This window comes from Pangasianodon hypophthalmus, chromosome 24 (genome assembly GCF_027358585.1).
Source record: "Pangasianodon hypophthalmus isolate fPanHyp1 chromosome 24, fPanHyp1.pri, whole genome shotgun sequence".
Lineage (NCBI taxonomy): Eukaryota > Metazoa > Chordata > Actinopteri > Siluriformes > Pangasiidae > Pangasianodon > Pangasianodon hypophthalmus.
In genome coordinates this window covers 8,195,251-8,211,458 of record NC_069733.1, presented here as the reverse complement: position 1 = coordinate 8,211,458, position 16,208 = coordinate 8,195,251, and the positions used below count along the sequence as shown (strand labels likewise).

The window sequence follows — 16,208 nt, the reverse complement described above, 5'->3', positions numbered from 1 at the left end:
ATCAGACAGCTTCGGTTCATTATCTGATCGAAAGGCCTGAGGAAAAGCCCAACATTCAAAACGTTCAGCTCCTACACACTGATGCCTGCATTTTACCAGGAGTGATGTGTATCCAAGTGGAACAGGTCTTCTACAATCTTTCTATGGAGCTCAGTTCTTCAGTCATCACTACATTCTGACAGAGGCAAGGAGAATTACTGAGCACAAATAATAATAATAATAATAATAATAATAATAATAATAAAACAATTAGATCCTATTTACAGTATAGTAGTAGATTTTAATAGAGTATTTACCATTTTATTACAGCTTGTGTTGTCATCAAGACATTGAAGACTGTGATCTTTACAAGGATAATCCTAAGAAACAGGATGAACAGAAGGATAGTGTGTGCTCGGATAGCTGGTGGAATGAAAGAAAAATACTGGTTACTTTGGCCCACTTAAAACTGGCTTATATGAAAATACAAAATATGTGAGTGCATATATATGACTAACCGTTAGAAAAACTTTGATACTCAGAACATGTATGCTCCATGTTGTCATTATCAAAATCTAAAAGGAAAAAAACACTAATCATCAACAAATTAATTCCATAAAATATTGTAATGTATTGTCAAAAGTCAGTATTTATAATTAGTCAGTTTCCCCACTGAATGAGCGACCCAGACATGTTAAAAGATGACACATACCCACAGCAATTTGACACAATTTAAGATGATGAGCTGTTGATTTACCTATTCTGCTCTTTCGCAATCCATAGTTGTGTCCAGCCTTGAAGAGAATTGTGCTTCTGTGACTGATGAAGCAAGTGTACGTGTCCCATTCCTTAGGAACAAGTGATCGAACAGACACTGTGTCCTGAGCATCTTCTTTTCCTAGTATGTTATATAAGGCAGGGCTTGATCTGCTGGTACTTTTGGAGAGCCAGGCCATCCCTCCATCCCTGTTTAGGACATCATTGACCACACAGACCAGGATGGTCAAACCTCCATGGTCCAACGGGATATGGAAAAAGGGTGATGTGGAAAAGGGGGCGGCCTTTACATCCGCCATGTTATCCACTATCAAATAGACATCATAAAACCAATAAACATCCAACAATCAATATGGCATTGGTGTGTCAACAACCCAAGACTGAGGCATATATAATATAAGGATATCAAGTTCTCCATAAATGTCTTTTACTTACTTGTAAGGAGCAGGATGATAAGTAAGCTGTAGAGCATGATGCTGACTGGGGTATTTCTCTGAGCTCTGTAGAGCCACGCAGAGGATTATCAACTTTCAGTCACATGACTTCACACCCACCATGGAGTCTTTCATTCCACTGTGCTGTCCTTTCCTCTCTGCATAGACACGGACATGCTTTGGCTAAAGGACACAGATATCTGTGGTCTTCTTTAATTGAGTTTATATTGGTCCCAAATCCTGCTGGGAATTATAGGGCTAAACATTCAAGTGCAACTGCGTTATATACAACCATACATACATACATACATGCAAACACACAATTAGAGGAAATGCTGTAAATGTAAAAATAATTAATGGGTTTGGACAGTACATACTGAACACCACTCTACAATAGGCTATTATTTATTGATCTAACAGTAAAAACTACAAGTTGAAAAATTTTCTGACATGCCAGCACACTCATATGAGTGTAAATGTAAATGATTCACTGTCTTTCTGCAGGTCTGTGGATCACACCTGTTTTTGGTTTGTGGTCAACCAATAACAATGATAGGCTTTGACAATGAAACTAACGACTTTTCTACATCTGCTTCTCCATACCTGAACTGTTACTCATCATATGTAACCTAACGTTTGCTTTCAAAGAATATTTGAGGGTTTTTTTTTGTTTTTTTTTACACTTTTTTACATTGTGACAGATGAATACTTGTTACAGGAGAGAAAACAAGCTGTTTAAGCTCATTTATCTACATTGCACTCTTGCGCCTGTTACTAGTATTTAATTACACAGTTTTTGGCTTTATTGACCACAACTTAATACATTTTGTGTCAGAGTAATTGTAAAAATACCCTATCCAAACAAAGAAGCAGTCTGAGGTGAATGCATCCACAAGCAAATTTGACTGACAGGTCACATGATTAGTGTCTGCAAACAATAATTCTTACATATTAATATACTGGTGCAATCACCAAACATGTCCACTCAGAAACACGAGTGTGTGTTTGAGTCCAGTGTACGGTTTACTGTCTAGGGTAACAATGAGACAATTCATAAATTGATTATTATTGATTATAAATGATTATAAATCAATTACTTACAACAAAGGATAGACAAATGGTGCGCAAAAAAAATGTTAAATGATGTGTAAATAGCCTAGCAAGGTGATTTGCCTGTACCTCTTATATACGAAAAATAGTCCTTCTCTTCATCATCATCATTCGTGAATAAACGTGAATAAACCTTAGACTCCTAGACAACAAAGTTGGTTACATATTGAACAGAGGCTACTAAATTGAACTGTCGCATCTTAGCAGATTCAGTGGCATCATCAAATATCATAACATTGCTTTATAAATTTAAATCGGATTGTATTGTAGCAGATTTAATGGTATGTTAAAAAAAATTGGAATTGTTACCTTATGAATCTAAATTGTATTGTAGCTGAAACAGAGGTACCATCAATTATACAACAGTTAGTTCCAGTCCACCAATTTGATTGGAAAAAATTGTTGTATAAAAGCAATATCTCATTCGCAATCCTACTGTAGAACTGCACTCTTGCTTGTGCGATGTTTCTTGCTTAATTATACAACAGTTAGTTCCAGTCCACTAATTTGATTGGACAAGCGGTGTTCCAAGAGTTCTGATATTTAGTATGGCATTTCACTGTGTGTCTCACTCCACTTGTCTGTGTGCGCTACATAAATTTCCCATTCTATCAAGAGTTCGTTACATTGAAATCATTACTACACTTACTACATGCTGTCAATCAGTCTGTGCGTTACCATGGAAACACATAATTCTCTATCAAGCTGTGGCTTCTTTAGGAACTACTTTTGCTGACGGAACAAAAATAAACCAAATGTTTGACCATATTGTGTCTGAAATGTCTATTACTCCATATTTCTTGTTTATATCACACTTGTTTATACCCCATTCCCAGTTGTTCTGTTGTAATGAATATCAGCACGGCTGTGTTTACAAACAGCTGCGTCACAGCACTGCTGATATTCAGTATAACATCATATCGAATTGTTGCCTTAAGAACCGAAATCATATCGTATCACGTGCAAGACTGAGGTTCACGCCCCTCTCTCCCTTTGACTCTCTCCCTTCGAGCCAACTGAGATCTCAATAGCCATTAGCTGCCTCTCCTAGGCCACGCCCCTGATACGCGTATTATTGGCCACGCCCCTGTTAATAATGGCACCTGAGTGTTTTTAAAACCGACTTTGAGACTTTGACACACCGCCTAAATGACAGATAGATAGATAGAGAGAGAGAGAGAGAGAGAGAGAGAGAAAGAGAGAGAGTCTGTCTCTCACTGCTAGAGGAGGGAGCAGTTTAAATTGCGCTAATCCAGTAGCAGCTGCGCGCGCAGGGGATTGTGGGTCATCAGCGGCGACACGAAAGGGAAAATGAAAGCTCGGGTTCGCGCGCCACAGTGACGCGGCTGAAACTCAGGTAAACTCATCACCTTGTTTCTGTAACCTAAAAGATTTCTCTCGGCGTTTTTGCACGTGCCTGTTACATATTGCCTATGTGAGCGTGTCCACTGCAGTGTGCTTCCTACTGTACAGTCGTGTGAAGTGTCCTTTACTGTAAGTGCCTGTGGAAATGTGACTGAGTCGCAGTGTCACGTTACAGGTTCATGCTCTGCGTTAGCTGTATCCCAGTATATCCTACTAAAGCCTGCTGCAGTTCATATGGTCTGCTGTTGTGCACACAAATATGTGTCCTGGTTGTACAGGACATTCTTTCCAGCATGCCAGCCCTATCAGATGGACTGGCATTGAAACAGAGGCAATACTTCTGCTCCATACTGTAGGGCCTCCTTTCCCTGCCTTCCTGTTAAATCTAAACTGTAATTCAGAGTTGCTTGCCCGAGTCAGGGAGATGTAACTGCTTTATAATTGTTTACATGCTGTTTATCACTGCATATCCTGGAGTCATGGCTGTGGTCAAAACACAGACATTCAGGCTGAGCTGAGGTAAACCATAGCCTGGATATAAGACACCTTATACACGCTCTATGAGGTAGACCCATAATCAAAATTTACAGTTCCAGACCAGAAAACACTACAAATAGAAGATAGAGTAACCACAACAAACTACCTACATAACAATTTTATTAGAACGTTCAGATAACGTATTAGGCATGTCCTAAGAAGGTCAGCCAATGTCCCTGCAGTGTTTTGAAAACAAGAAGTATGAGCAATGATTTGTTCATACTAGACCAAACAAACCTTACTGTTAACGGTCCTATGATTAAAAAAACATTCTCCAAACACCCAGAAAATACAAACTGTACATTCTAGTAACCAAACATTAAGAAAACATTTACAGCTTAACCCTTAACCCCCCCAACCCTTAATCCAACTGAGCATGCATTTCACTTCCTGAAGAGGAGACTGAAGGGAGAAACCCCACAAAACAAACAACAACTGAAAGAAGCTGTGGTACAAGTCTGGAAAGGCATCACAAAAGAAGAATGCAACAGTTTGGTGATGTCCATGGGTCACCGACTTCATGCAGTTATTGCAAGCATGGGATATGCAACCAAATATTAAGTTTTATTTCCTTTGATTTACTTTAAGACTATCTGTGCCTATACTTTTACTCACCTAAAAATTGGGTGGTCTGCCACCAAATGTACAATGTTTTAAGTTGTTTAACACATCTAGATGTAAATATCAGGAAATGGAAGCTGAAATTCTGATCTATCGTCTCATATTCATTATTTGATCTCAAACCCAAATGTCTTCAGTGTATAACAAATACAAAGGAATTGGCATTGCTGTTACAATACTTTGAGAGGGGAGTGTAGCCTAGGGCTGGGTGATATTGCAAAAAAAAAAAAAAAAAAATAGATTTTTTCAACTGTATGAACAATTCTCGATTACGATCTCAATTTTTTTGTTCCTACATAATGGAATTATAAATAAATTGCATAATTTTTTTATTTATTAGGATGGACTTTGGAAAATGTAGATGTGTAAAAATAGTAACAGTGCCTTCTATAGCAAATAGTGCAAACAATGTTTTTTAAATAAAGGATATTTAAAGAAAGAATGTTAAAAAAAACAGTTTGCACTATTTGCTATAGATGGCGCTGTTACTATTTTTGCACAACTTGGTGAACCCTTCTTTCTCGACATAGTAATTGGGGATCATGTCTTTCATGACATGAAATGCCACTGCAACTGAGAAGTCAACTTGGGGTATTCTTCTCAAATCTGAGTTCCTTCCCTGTTTACTATGGGGTTAGAATTGTTTCATATTTCCAAATAAATAGATTACGATCCACAGAATTGTTTCATATTTCCAAATAGCTTACGATCCACAAATAAATGTAGAGAGATTCACAAAAAATTAAACAAATTCACAAATAAATAGAATAAATAAATTTGCGAGAACGTGCTACGATTGGTCAACGCAATGTGGCCGTTATCCGATTGAATTGGCGGGATGAGTCCAGCTATTTGTGGATTTGTGTGCACGTCTTGACCCTAGAAATGTTTCCAGATCCACAAATGCACAGGAACGATCCACAAAGGCAGAGGAAGGGATCCAAAAATGAATGCCAGAGTTGTGTTTGTGACATGAAAACATGGCTGTTTAAACTTTTAAATAGCTTTTATGGATGTTTTAATTAAAAAAATAAAATAAATATGCATATATACAATATAGTATATGTACAGTCTCGATTGGAACATTTTGAAAATTGTGTTAAAACATTAATTGGAATGAACCAAATTAATTGTGAAAATTTCCCAGCACTACTATAGCTATCCTAAAATTATTAGCTGGGAATATTAAGAGGTTTGTAGCAATTTGCTGGCTATCCATCAAACAAGGAGACAGGGTTGTAAAAAAATGTGAATTATATTAGTCTACTGAATGATTTGAAGCTTCTGAGTTTTACTCTTTCAAAATAGAATGCTAATGAGCTGTGTCCTAGGCAACTTTTTAACTTTTCAAGCTACTTTTAAAATTAGCTAGTTAAGCTTCCAGTTATTAAAAAAGTCCTTTTAGACTGCCTTCTAAAGAAAGAGGTTCATTGTGTTTAAAGCAGAAACTTGTTAGACAATTTTGTTTCATTATTTATTAATAGGTTGACACCCTTAATTTCTTATTTTTTCTTTTTTTTTCTCTCTCTTCTTTCAGGTTAAACTGAATGCAGTTCTCGCTGAAGCATCAAGCTAAGAATGAGAGGAGCGTTTTAGTGCTAATACTACTACTCTTCAGTACATATATTTCATTCAAACCTCCAGTATGGATTTGTTACTTTTTGTCTTCACCTTATTGGCATTCCTTGGTACATGCCTGTCCTCTGAAAGCATCAACGCTGCAGCTGAAAACATCCATGTAGCGACCAATGGCCTCCCTTTCCCCTGGAGCAAGTTGCGCCTTCCGAATTACATTATTCCCATTCATTACCATCTGCTCATCCATCCCAACCTCACCACTCTGAGGTTCAACGGTTCAGTCAAGATTGAAATTGATGTGAAGAACAACACAAACTGGGTGGTCCTGCACAGCAAGAACCTTGAGATCATTACAGCTACTGTACTGGATGAGAGTGAGGCTCACTTGTCTGATAAAGTACTTCCTGTTCTGGAGTATCCTTCCCACGAGCAGATCGCCATCTTCTCTCCTAAGATTCTGTCCTCAGGAGAAAAGTACTTTCTTTATTTGGAATTTGGTGCAGCATTGGTTGATGGTTTCTATGGCTTTTACAGGAGTACCTACAAAACCAAAGAAGGAGAAACAAGGTTTGTGTGATAATCTTATGCTAGTTGGTGTGAAATTGTTGAACGTCTAGTAGAAGAAAATAATAATTTCATGGTTGCTGTCCATTATGTTTGATTATATCCAGGGTATTGGCATCTACTCACTTTGAGCCGACCTCAGCACGGATGGCCTTTCCATGTTTTGATGAGCCCATATTCAAAGCCAACTACTCTGTCCGGATCAGAAGGGGAGCCTCACACATTGCAATATCCAACATGCCCATAGTAAGATGTGACAAAATGAAAATGATATGAATCGTATGCTATGGCCTTCACAATCACTAGAGCTCAACCCAGTTGAACACCTGTGATAGATTTTGGACCAATGTGTTAGACAGCACTCTCTACCACCAAACACCAAAATTTGGGGTCAGGCAAGAATGTTAATTTTGGTGCTTTTTAGTTCATTTGGTGCACTACTTCTTACATTAGAGCAAGGATCTCGCACTGTGTATTTAAATCCACTATAAGTGATGTTAGTCTAGCTTTGTGTGAACTACACTTGCAGTGTAGATTCCTGATTGGCTAATACAGCCAGACTTTTCTCAGACCATCTCTTTTAGTGATGGTCATCAGGATGCAAAATTCATTTAGTTGAAAAAACTTCTACAGCTGCTTTAAAATCTGGCTAATATGCTAATATACTAAAAATGTAAGCCAAGGCTGAAAAAGTACTTTCTCTCATGCAGGAACAGACAGTGAAATTAAATGGTGGTCTGTTTGAGGATCGGTTTGAAACGAGTGTACGGATGAGCACTTACCTCGTGGCCTTCATCATCTGTGACTTCAAGTCCGTCAGTGGGCGAACTGCAACGGGGATTGACGTAAGTCAGATTGGTTGTCAGTCGTTTGCCACCCTACGTTTTCACATTGTGATATACCACAGCACATAGGTCATGTTGAATAAGTGCACTCATGTTGTACTTTGTTCTTTCTTAGGTTTCTGTTTATGCTGCACCACACAAGTGGCACCAAACCCACTATGCTCTTGAAGCCGCTATAAAACTTTTGGAGTTTTATGAGACATACTTCAATATCTACTATCCACTCCCCAAGCTAGGTAAATAATGTTAACCCAGTGTGTATTCCAATGTAAATTTCCCTTTCTCTTAAATTTAGTATGCTGTGTTTGTGTACTGTATTTACTTTTCTGTTATGTTCCTTCAGATTTGATAGCAATTCCAGATTTCCAGTCTGGAGCAATGGAAAACTGGGGTCTGACCACCTACAGAGAGACATCTCTCCTCTATGACCCAGAGGTCTCCTCTACCTCAGACAAGCTCTGGGTTACTTTGGTGATAGGACATGAGTTGGCCCATCAGGTAAGCACAGCAAACTTGGAGAAAAAGGATCAAGGGGCACTAAAATTAGCCCAGGAACAGTATTGCCAGGTTGAGTAGTTTTCTGCTGTGCAGAAAAAAATGCATGAATGGGTGGACTTAGCTGGACTTGGATAGGTTTAAAAGCCTGTTAATGTCTATTCTGTTGAGATTCTATCAAGATAAAGTTTTTTTGGGGGTGTATTAAAGGTGTATGTGTTTCTATACTACAGGATTAAATTTAAAAGTTTTGACTATTAATAATATATAATACTTTAGAAGTTTTTCAGGTGGATTTTAAACAACTGTGTGGCTGAAAACTGTAGAGAAGTTTCCATACCAGATAGAAAAGCAATCACACCAGGGAAAAATGTGAAATGCAATACACAGAATTGCTGTATTGAACTGTATTGTTTTTCATTTGTGACCTGTGGACAATGTGCCAAACAAAAAAGCAAAACCTTCATTGCATTCCTCTTATATTGCTTTAATGCTTGAGTGAAAAACATGCTTTTTTATGAATTAAACCCAGACTTTGTGTCAGAAGTAAATTTAATTCCTCGTTGCACTGCAGTTAATTTTCATCAGTGCACTGCAGTTGTGCCACACTGAAATGTCTAGTTGCAGCCTTAACCTGTGCTTAGGATCTGAAAGTGTAATTTTCCAGGAGGCGTTGCTGTCGTTATGAAGGAACACTCTTTGTGTGTTCACTGTTTCTTCATTCTTTCTGTATTGATTCTGTAATTATGGAAAATTATGCTTTCAGGCCCTTTTGCCCTTTTCTGATTATAACCATGCCTCCCGAGTGCATCTTAGAACTGTGATTAGACAGTGATTACATTTCAATGTGGCACAACTGCAACACACTAATAATAGTCAAATGCACTGCTGGTTGTTTTTTTATTGAAGAGCAACGTAAGGAAATGAAGATTTAGCTTTTCAGTGTGGAACCTTGTCCCAACTGAAAAGCATTACTGTCTGTGTATTGTATTTCAGGTTTTTCCCCCAGTGTATTTTCTTTTCTATCTGGCACAGAATCATCTCCATAGGAGACTATCAAACCTACCTTGCAACACTGACAAGGTCGTCCCAGTGGTACTGGGAATAAGTGAACTGAACATTTATTGACAATATTTTTTAACATTGTTATGAAATAGGATTTACTAATGCTTCTTAAATCAAAACCTGCTGAAATAAATTCATTATTTTATACTTACACTACATCTGTGATGATGTATAAACTGAATAATATTGAGTCTATGAAATGTGTAACACTGTTCTGTAGTGGTTTGGAAACCTGGTAACTATGGAGTGGTGGAATGACATATGGCTTAACGAGGGCTTTGCACAGTATATGGAGTTTGTTTCCGTCGAGGCTACGTTTCCACAACTGAAAGCGGTATGTTTTTATTCAAGTCTTTTTTTATCTAATGCCATAAATTAAAATTTTTCACTAGCATTCGTTCTTTTTGACCTGAATTTCAGGAGGATTACTTGTTGGACATCTGCTTTTTAGCGGTTGGTCGAGACTCACTCAATTCTTCCAGAGCAATCTCATCCTCTGCAGAGAACCCCACTCAGATAAAGGAGATGTTTGATACAGTGTCTTATGACAAGGTGATTCTCTATCAAAGAATCAAAGACCTCTTTGAATCCTTTTCCTATGTATTAGGATTATGTAGGGATATCCCCAACCCACATTTATAGCAGATTTTAATCTGGTCACTCAAACAGCCGGAGGTCTGAGGTACATTTAGTCAGATGTTCTGAGTAAATACACTCTCAAGCCACATTTGAAAATCCTTAATACATCATTTTGTTATAAGATCTGATTATTGATTATCAATCACCCTTTGCTTAAAAAAAACTGGAAACAAGTATCACGAGCTGATATATAATTATAGCTGATATATAATCCAGATCTCTGGGTATCCAGAGACGCATTTGACTATAGTCTAAATGTAGGTGGTTATCTTATCATGATACAATCCAAATACAAGACATAAAACAAGAAGTTGTGAACAGGTCAGTCAAAGTTTTCCTCCTATTAATTCATTTATATCGGACCTATTTGTGTTAAATGTTTAGGGGGCGTGCATTCTACACATGCTGAGGCATTTCCTGACAGATGATGTGTTCCAGAGTGGCATAGTCAGGTACCTGAGGAAGTTCAGTTACAAGAATGCCAAAAATGAGGATCTGTGGGACAGCCTGGTCAATGTAAAAACTTTTTCTCATTTTTGAGAAGTATGGAATTCTGCATTAATAATCAGTTTCTAATGTGAAGTATTTCATATTTCTCTGCTCTACAGACCTGCTCTGAAGAGGATTTTACATTAGGAGAATACTGTTATAGTGACGGACAGGCTACCAAAAATGCTGTATGATTCATTCCACACTTAAGAGTCTTATACAGTTCCTGTGTTTCAGCTTAATAATGCAAAACTAGAGTGTTTGTAACTCACTGCTTGTTCTGTAGTATCTGTTTGCTGGGGAGCACATAGACCTGAAGAAGATGATGTACACATGGACTCTACAGAAGGGCATCCCTTTGGTAACGGTGAAGCGACAGGGAACCAAGCTTTACATTGAGCAGGAGAGATTCATAAAGACAGTCCAGCCCAGTGACCCACTGTGGCACTCATTGCAAGCTGGGTAATTACCAAAAGCCCTCCTATTTGCTTAATCCTTAATGTAGGAGTCATAAATATTTTCTGTGCTTGTGTTGTATTAATTTCTCATTCTTTCCTAAACAGCTATCTGTGGCACATTCCTTTGACCTACAAATCAAGCCACTCCAGTGAAGAAATGAGGCATATATTAGAGACAAAGTCAGGTCTGAACCACTACAAGATAATTAATTTAACTCATAGAGTCAAGTAAGGAGGCAGTTATGCATTACTGAAATGCTTAATCACTTCTCAGATATGCTGATCCTCGATCAGGAAGTGGAATGGGTGAAGTTTAACACAGACATGAATGGCTACTACATTATCCACTATGATGCGGAGGGTTGGAGTGCACTAATTAACCTTCTGCAAGTGAACCACAGTGCTGTGAGCTTTAAGGACAGAGCCAACCTCATTCACAATGCCTTTCAGCTGGTCACGTAAGCTATCAACACAGTATGAAGACTAATGATCTGTTAGAAATCTTAAATGGAATGTAAATGCATTTTGCTACCAGTTTGCAAGCTATTTAAAGAAGTTAATTGCTTTGCTATTAAGCAGGATAAAAAAGAATTTCCTGGTTTGAACACAAGGTGTCACACTTAAGTAAAAAACAAATCTAAAAAATGGATCAGCTCCCTATCTCTTAGTCTTTCTCCTCTGCAAAATATTAAATATTTAGAACTGTAAACTTATACTAACATTACTGATATGACCAACACGCACACTGGCAAGATTAATATATTTTATATTTAGTATATTTAGTATATTTGTTTATTCATAGGAAAGTTTCTCTAATTAAGTCACCTAGTAAGTTATTCACTTCAATTAAACTTAAAAAATTATTTAAATAAAAAATAAAAATATAGTATATTGGTGACAGTCAATCAGGCTTCATATTAGCCCTGTAACAATTAATTAAATAATTGCCTGTTGTTAATTACTTGAGCTGATCATGATTACTTAAAGTGACTGTGATTAATTGTTCGATTTCTCACTCATTTCCCTTTGCATATAAATATAAGTAGTTCATTAACACAATGCTGATTCTTAGTTTATCAATTTAATCAAATCAAATCCCTGCAAATCATATTTGAATAGTTTTTCAACTATTTGAAACAATATACACTATATGGCAAAAATTTGTGGACACCTGATGAGAAATGTTTGAACACCCCTGCTATATAAAGCAAACTTACATATTGATATGTTCTGTTTTTTTTTTACATATACGTTTTTTTTTTTTTTTTAAACCGGATCTCTTCAGGGCAGGGCGCTTGACACTGGACCAGGCTTTGGATCTGATCACCTACTTAAAGTCTGAGACACACAATGTTCCCCTCCTCCAAGGCATCGGATATTTAGAATCATTTTACAAGATGGTAGAGAAGAGAAATATAGCTGATGTCACTCAAAATCTCAAGGTACTTGACCATCAGATGTCAGATTGATGTTTGTTAACCTATTCGTCTGGCTGGTAACCCACTACTGCATCTGTATTACTAGCAGACCACACTGTCAGTTTGTGATCATTGGTTCTGCCTTGACTTTAACTAAATTAATGTAATGTGCCAGACGTCCCTCAACAAGATATTTCCAGGATGTTGGAGTCAATCTAATTTGCTACTCCGTGTTCGTCCTTTGCATCTCAGTTAAAGAGGGCTGTTTTTTAAGTGGATTTCAGGCTATTAGATTTTTTTTTCATGTGAGATTGCAAAAATCTTGCCTTAAGGCCTCATCTTTTTACAGATTGGATTGAAAAAATTTTGCTATGTGAGTAGACAGTGACCCCTTGTGTGTGATTGCTTTTGTCCCGCAGACCTACATCCTGCAGTATTTTAGAAATGTGATAGACAAGCAGACTTGGAGTGATGAGGGCACGGTCTCAGACAGGAGGCTGCGCTCAGAGCTTCTGTCCCTAGCGTGCGATCTTGGTTATTCTCCCTGTGTGGAAAAGGCCAAACATTTCTTCCAAAGCTGGATGAACTCTAATGGAACAATCAGGTCATTTTATATACTGTAACTTTTTTTTTTTTTTTTTTTTTCCAAAAAGGCTTTCTCTTGGTTTGTGCCAGATGATAATCACGATCCATGTATTTTGTAATTGAACATAAATTCAATACTAACAGGACTGTGTGCATCTGAGTTGATTGTGAATAGTTTACAGAGTGTGAATTGGTGTCTATAGCTTACCCACCGATGTGGCTGAGACCATCTACACAGTCGGAGCCCAGGATAATAACGGCTGGCACTACCTGCTGGAAAAGTATGCGCTTTCCATAAGTGCAGCAGAGAAAAGCAAAATCCTCTCAGCACTGACGAGCAACAAGGATCCAAATAAGCTGCTAAGGTATATTATTGTCTACATGACTGCATTTTATTTTATTTAGTTTATAGGATATTAACAGTAAAATATTTTGGAAAAAATTGAAATATTTTGGATTGATGCAGACTGATAGACGGTTAAACATTATGCTTTACATAATGAATACAACTGTATTTGATTTCAGGCTGCTAGAGCATGGGATGGAGGGCTCAGTGATAAAAGCCCAGGATTTATCTACAGTAATATACACTGTGGCCAGAAACCCAGCAGGTCATTTCCTAGCTTGGGATTTTGTGAAGAGCAACTGGAATAAATTGGTGGAAAAGTAAGTACAGTATATATCAGTACATCAGTAAGTACAGTATATCAGCTTATATAGGTACAAGAGTGAGAAGTCATTTCCTCTCCAGATTCTCTTTTTTTTCTCTCTCTAGAAGTTAATAAGACAAAAACCACAGCTTGTCAAGTTACTCAGACTGCAAAGCACAAAGTCCTCTGTCCTGAAGACTGTTCCATGATGGAAAAATTGCCATTACAAAACACCTGAGACACCTTCCATAAACATTAAATGAATGTTAAAGAAAGCTTCACTATAGCAACAATTGTTTCTTAAATAAAAACAGATTTTAATCTGATTATTATTACCCTTAGAATATGTGGAGCATTGGCCATACAAGTCTCTGTGACTTAGCTGGTAGCATTAAAATTGTGTGTAGTACAGATTTTCCAGAGAAACAGGTGGTTTCAGATGAAAGCATGTCATAAAATGTCCCAACAAGTCTATATTCTTTCCTTCTTTGCAGATTTCAGCTTGGATCATTCTGTATCAGAAATATAATCATAGGTACAACCGGGCAGTTTTCATCTAAAGAGGAGCTCGCTGATGTGAGTTTCATCTTGTTTATTTTAAAATGATTCAGCATCTTTAACTGTGGAACCTTTAAACAAAACATGCATGCCTTGATTTTCCAGATCAAGGATTTCTTCAATTCAATTCGGGAGCAGTCGTCTCAGCTCCGCGTCACTCAGGTGGCTGTGGAGAATGTGGAGAAAAACATTCTGTGGCTGGAGAGGAATTTAGAAACTCTGAGGATGTGGCTTCAGAAGAGACTGAATTAGAAATTTCACATGCTTCAGAAAAACATTCAGATGAATTAATTGAAATTTTCACTGTTAATTTTTTTTTATAAGCAAAGCAGCACAGTTCATATCAGAATACAGCACTTAAAGTACTGATAAGAAATTTTGACCTACATTAAGCATGGTTTGAGTTGTTTTATATTTCAGGGTAAATGGAAATATGGGGAAAGAGAAATGTGTTGCTTGTGTGGTGATCAGTGTTACATTTCCTTTAGGTTTTCTAAAATGAGTTGTTAAATATTGTGGCTTAAATATGGTTTAATGGTTTCTTATTCCTTCATAAAATGAAATTTAAATAATTGTCTTCCTGTGTGGCCTGCTTTATATGACCTATGCAGTGTACAATGTGTGTTTGTTCCTTTAGCCTGAATGTGGAGCTAAACTTTTTCCTGAAAGATGACACCATGTCAGAAAATGGCTACAAGAGAAGTTGCTTTTCCGGTGTTGTTAGCAGATGTTGGCGCTTGCACTTCCTTATAAACACATTCTTAAAAATCCACCCTGAATGAGTTGCTTATAAATCTTTATAATTAACATGTGATCTTCAGTGGCTTCCAAGATTTATTTTGGAATGAAATCCCGAGGAATTAAACTAACCTTTATCAACAAGTTAGTCTATTTTCACTAGTTTCCTATATTGCCCACAATGCCTTTTGACTACCTGCTGATAGTAGTGCCAATAGGATTTAGCTCTTGCTTCATCTCAATGCAGCAGTGCTTTAGTCTTGTAGTTTGTCTTCTCCTCTGTACACACTGCTCAAACAGATCAGGTTCCAAAGCTTCAGCTGTATAATGCTAATACCACCATCAGCATCGCCATCTCATAGATCACTAACAAGTCAAGTCGCTGCAATGACTCTTGTAGCTGCATTGCATTCTGGAACTTTGAGTCCAATATTTGTTATCTTCTCTAAGTCTACATTGGATTTCTCATTAATATGACATTGAATATCACTGGAAAATGGTGATTGAGAAAACAAGCTTTTGTTTTTAGGAGCTAACAGCAAAACCTGACCATTATCACTTATATTTAAGATAGGTCAAATGTTTTCTTCTATTAAACACTATTGTACAGTAACTGTGCTAACAGTTTCCCCCGTGATGTCGAGCGACAGATAACTTCTCGCAGGAATAACAAAAATACAACACCAACACACAAACTAACACCAGAATCGTATATAAACATATATAGATATAGAAAGAAAGATTAAAAAAAATATGTAATGTGTTCAGGGTGGAGTTTTCCTTTAAGCTGTTCTGCACTGTATATGGTTGAAACTTCTGTCAGTGATGATCAGTTATGTTAGACCTACATTCTCATGGTCATGTAGTAGATAAACAGGCAGCACTTTAGCCTACAATCATATGATAGAACATTAGACTATTGTGAGAGCCACAATGAATAATAGTGAGAGAAATTGACAGCATGTGATAGCTCAAATTAGTGGGCAGTGACCCGGGGTGCTTTCTCACTGTGTTCAGTATCTTGCTCTGGCTATGGAGTCTGTTTGCTTGATAACCCAGTTGGAATATGGATCCGTAGGTATGATTATAATATGTATTCATTTGTTTGATTTCGGGGAACTAATTCCTCCTCGCTTCTTTGTTAAGATGATTAGATTACATCTCATGGTATGATCTCTGTGCTTCTTTGGTGATTAGTACATTGTCCTGGTCCTGGAGTACACCCTGTCCTGCACTGTACATATACTAGTGTTTTCCATGCTCCTAACACACCTAATTCAAGTGATCAGCTAATTCACAGCCG

At 37.4% G+C, this 16,208-nt stretch overlaps 1 protein-coding gene across 2 annotated transcripts; it reads left to right on the top strand.

Moving 5' to 3' along the window:
- The first annotated feature begins 3,439 nt into the window (after window positions 1–3,439).
- erap2 (endoplasmic reticulum aminopeptidase 2) lies at window positions 3,440–14,740 on the top strand. Of its 2 annotated transcripts, XM_026931502.3 has the most exons (19): window positions 3,440–3,657; window positions 6,361–6,968; window positions 7,073–7,211; window positions 7,676–7,810; window positions 7,926–8,046; window positions 8,154–8,308; window positions 9,591–9,704; window positions 9,791–9,922; window positions 10,394–10,525; window positions 10,618–10,686; window positions 10,785–10,960; window positions 11,062–11,141; window positions 11,231–11,414; window positions 12,242–12,398; window positions 12,794–12,978; window positions 13,163–13,324; window positions 13,485–13,625; window positions 14,104–14,185; window positions 14,273–14,740. In XM_026931502.3, exons 2-19 carry the CDS (start codon window positions 6,469–6,471, stop codon window positions 14,417–14,419), a joined length of 2,811 nt encoding a protein of 936 aa, XP_026787303.3. In that variant the 5' UTR covers window positions 3,440–3,657; window positions 6,361–6,468; the 3' UTR covers window positions 14,420–14,740. The 2 variants fall into 2 exon arrangements, with proteins under 2 accessions (XP_026787303.3, XP_053084996.1); XM_053229021.1 differs by lacking the exons at window positions 14,104–14,185; window positions 14,273–14,740 and adding an exon at window positions 13,735–14,090.
- The last annotated feature ends 1,468 nt before the right edge of the window (window positions 14,741–16,208 follow it).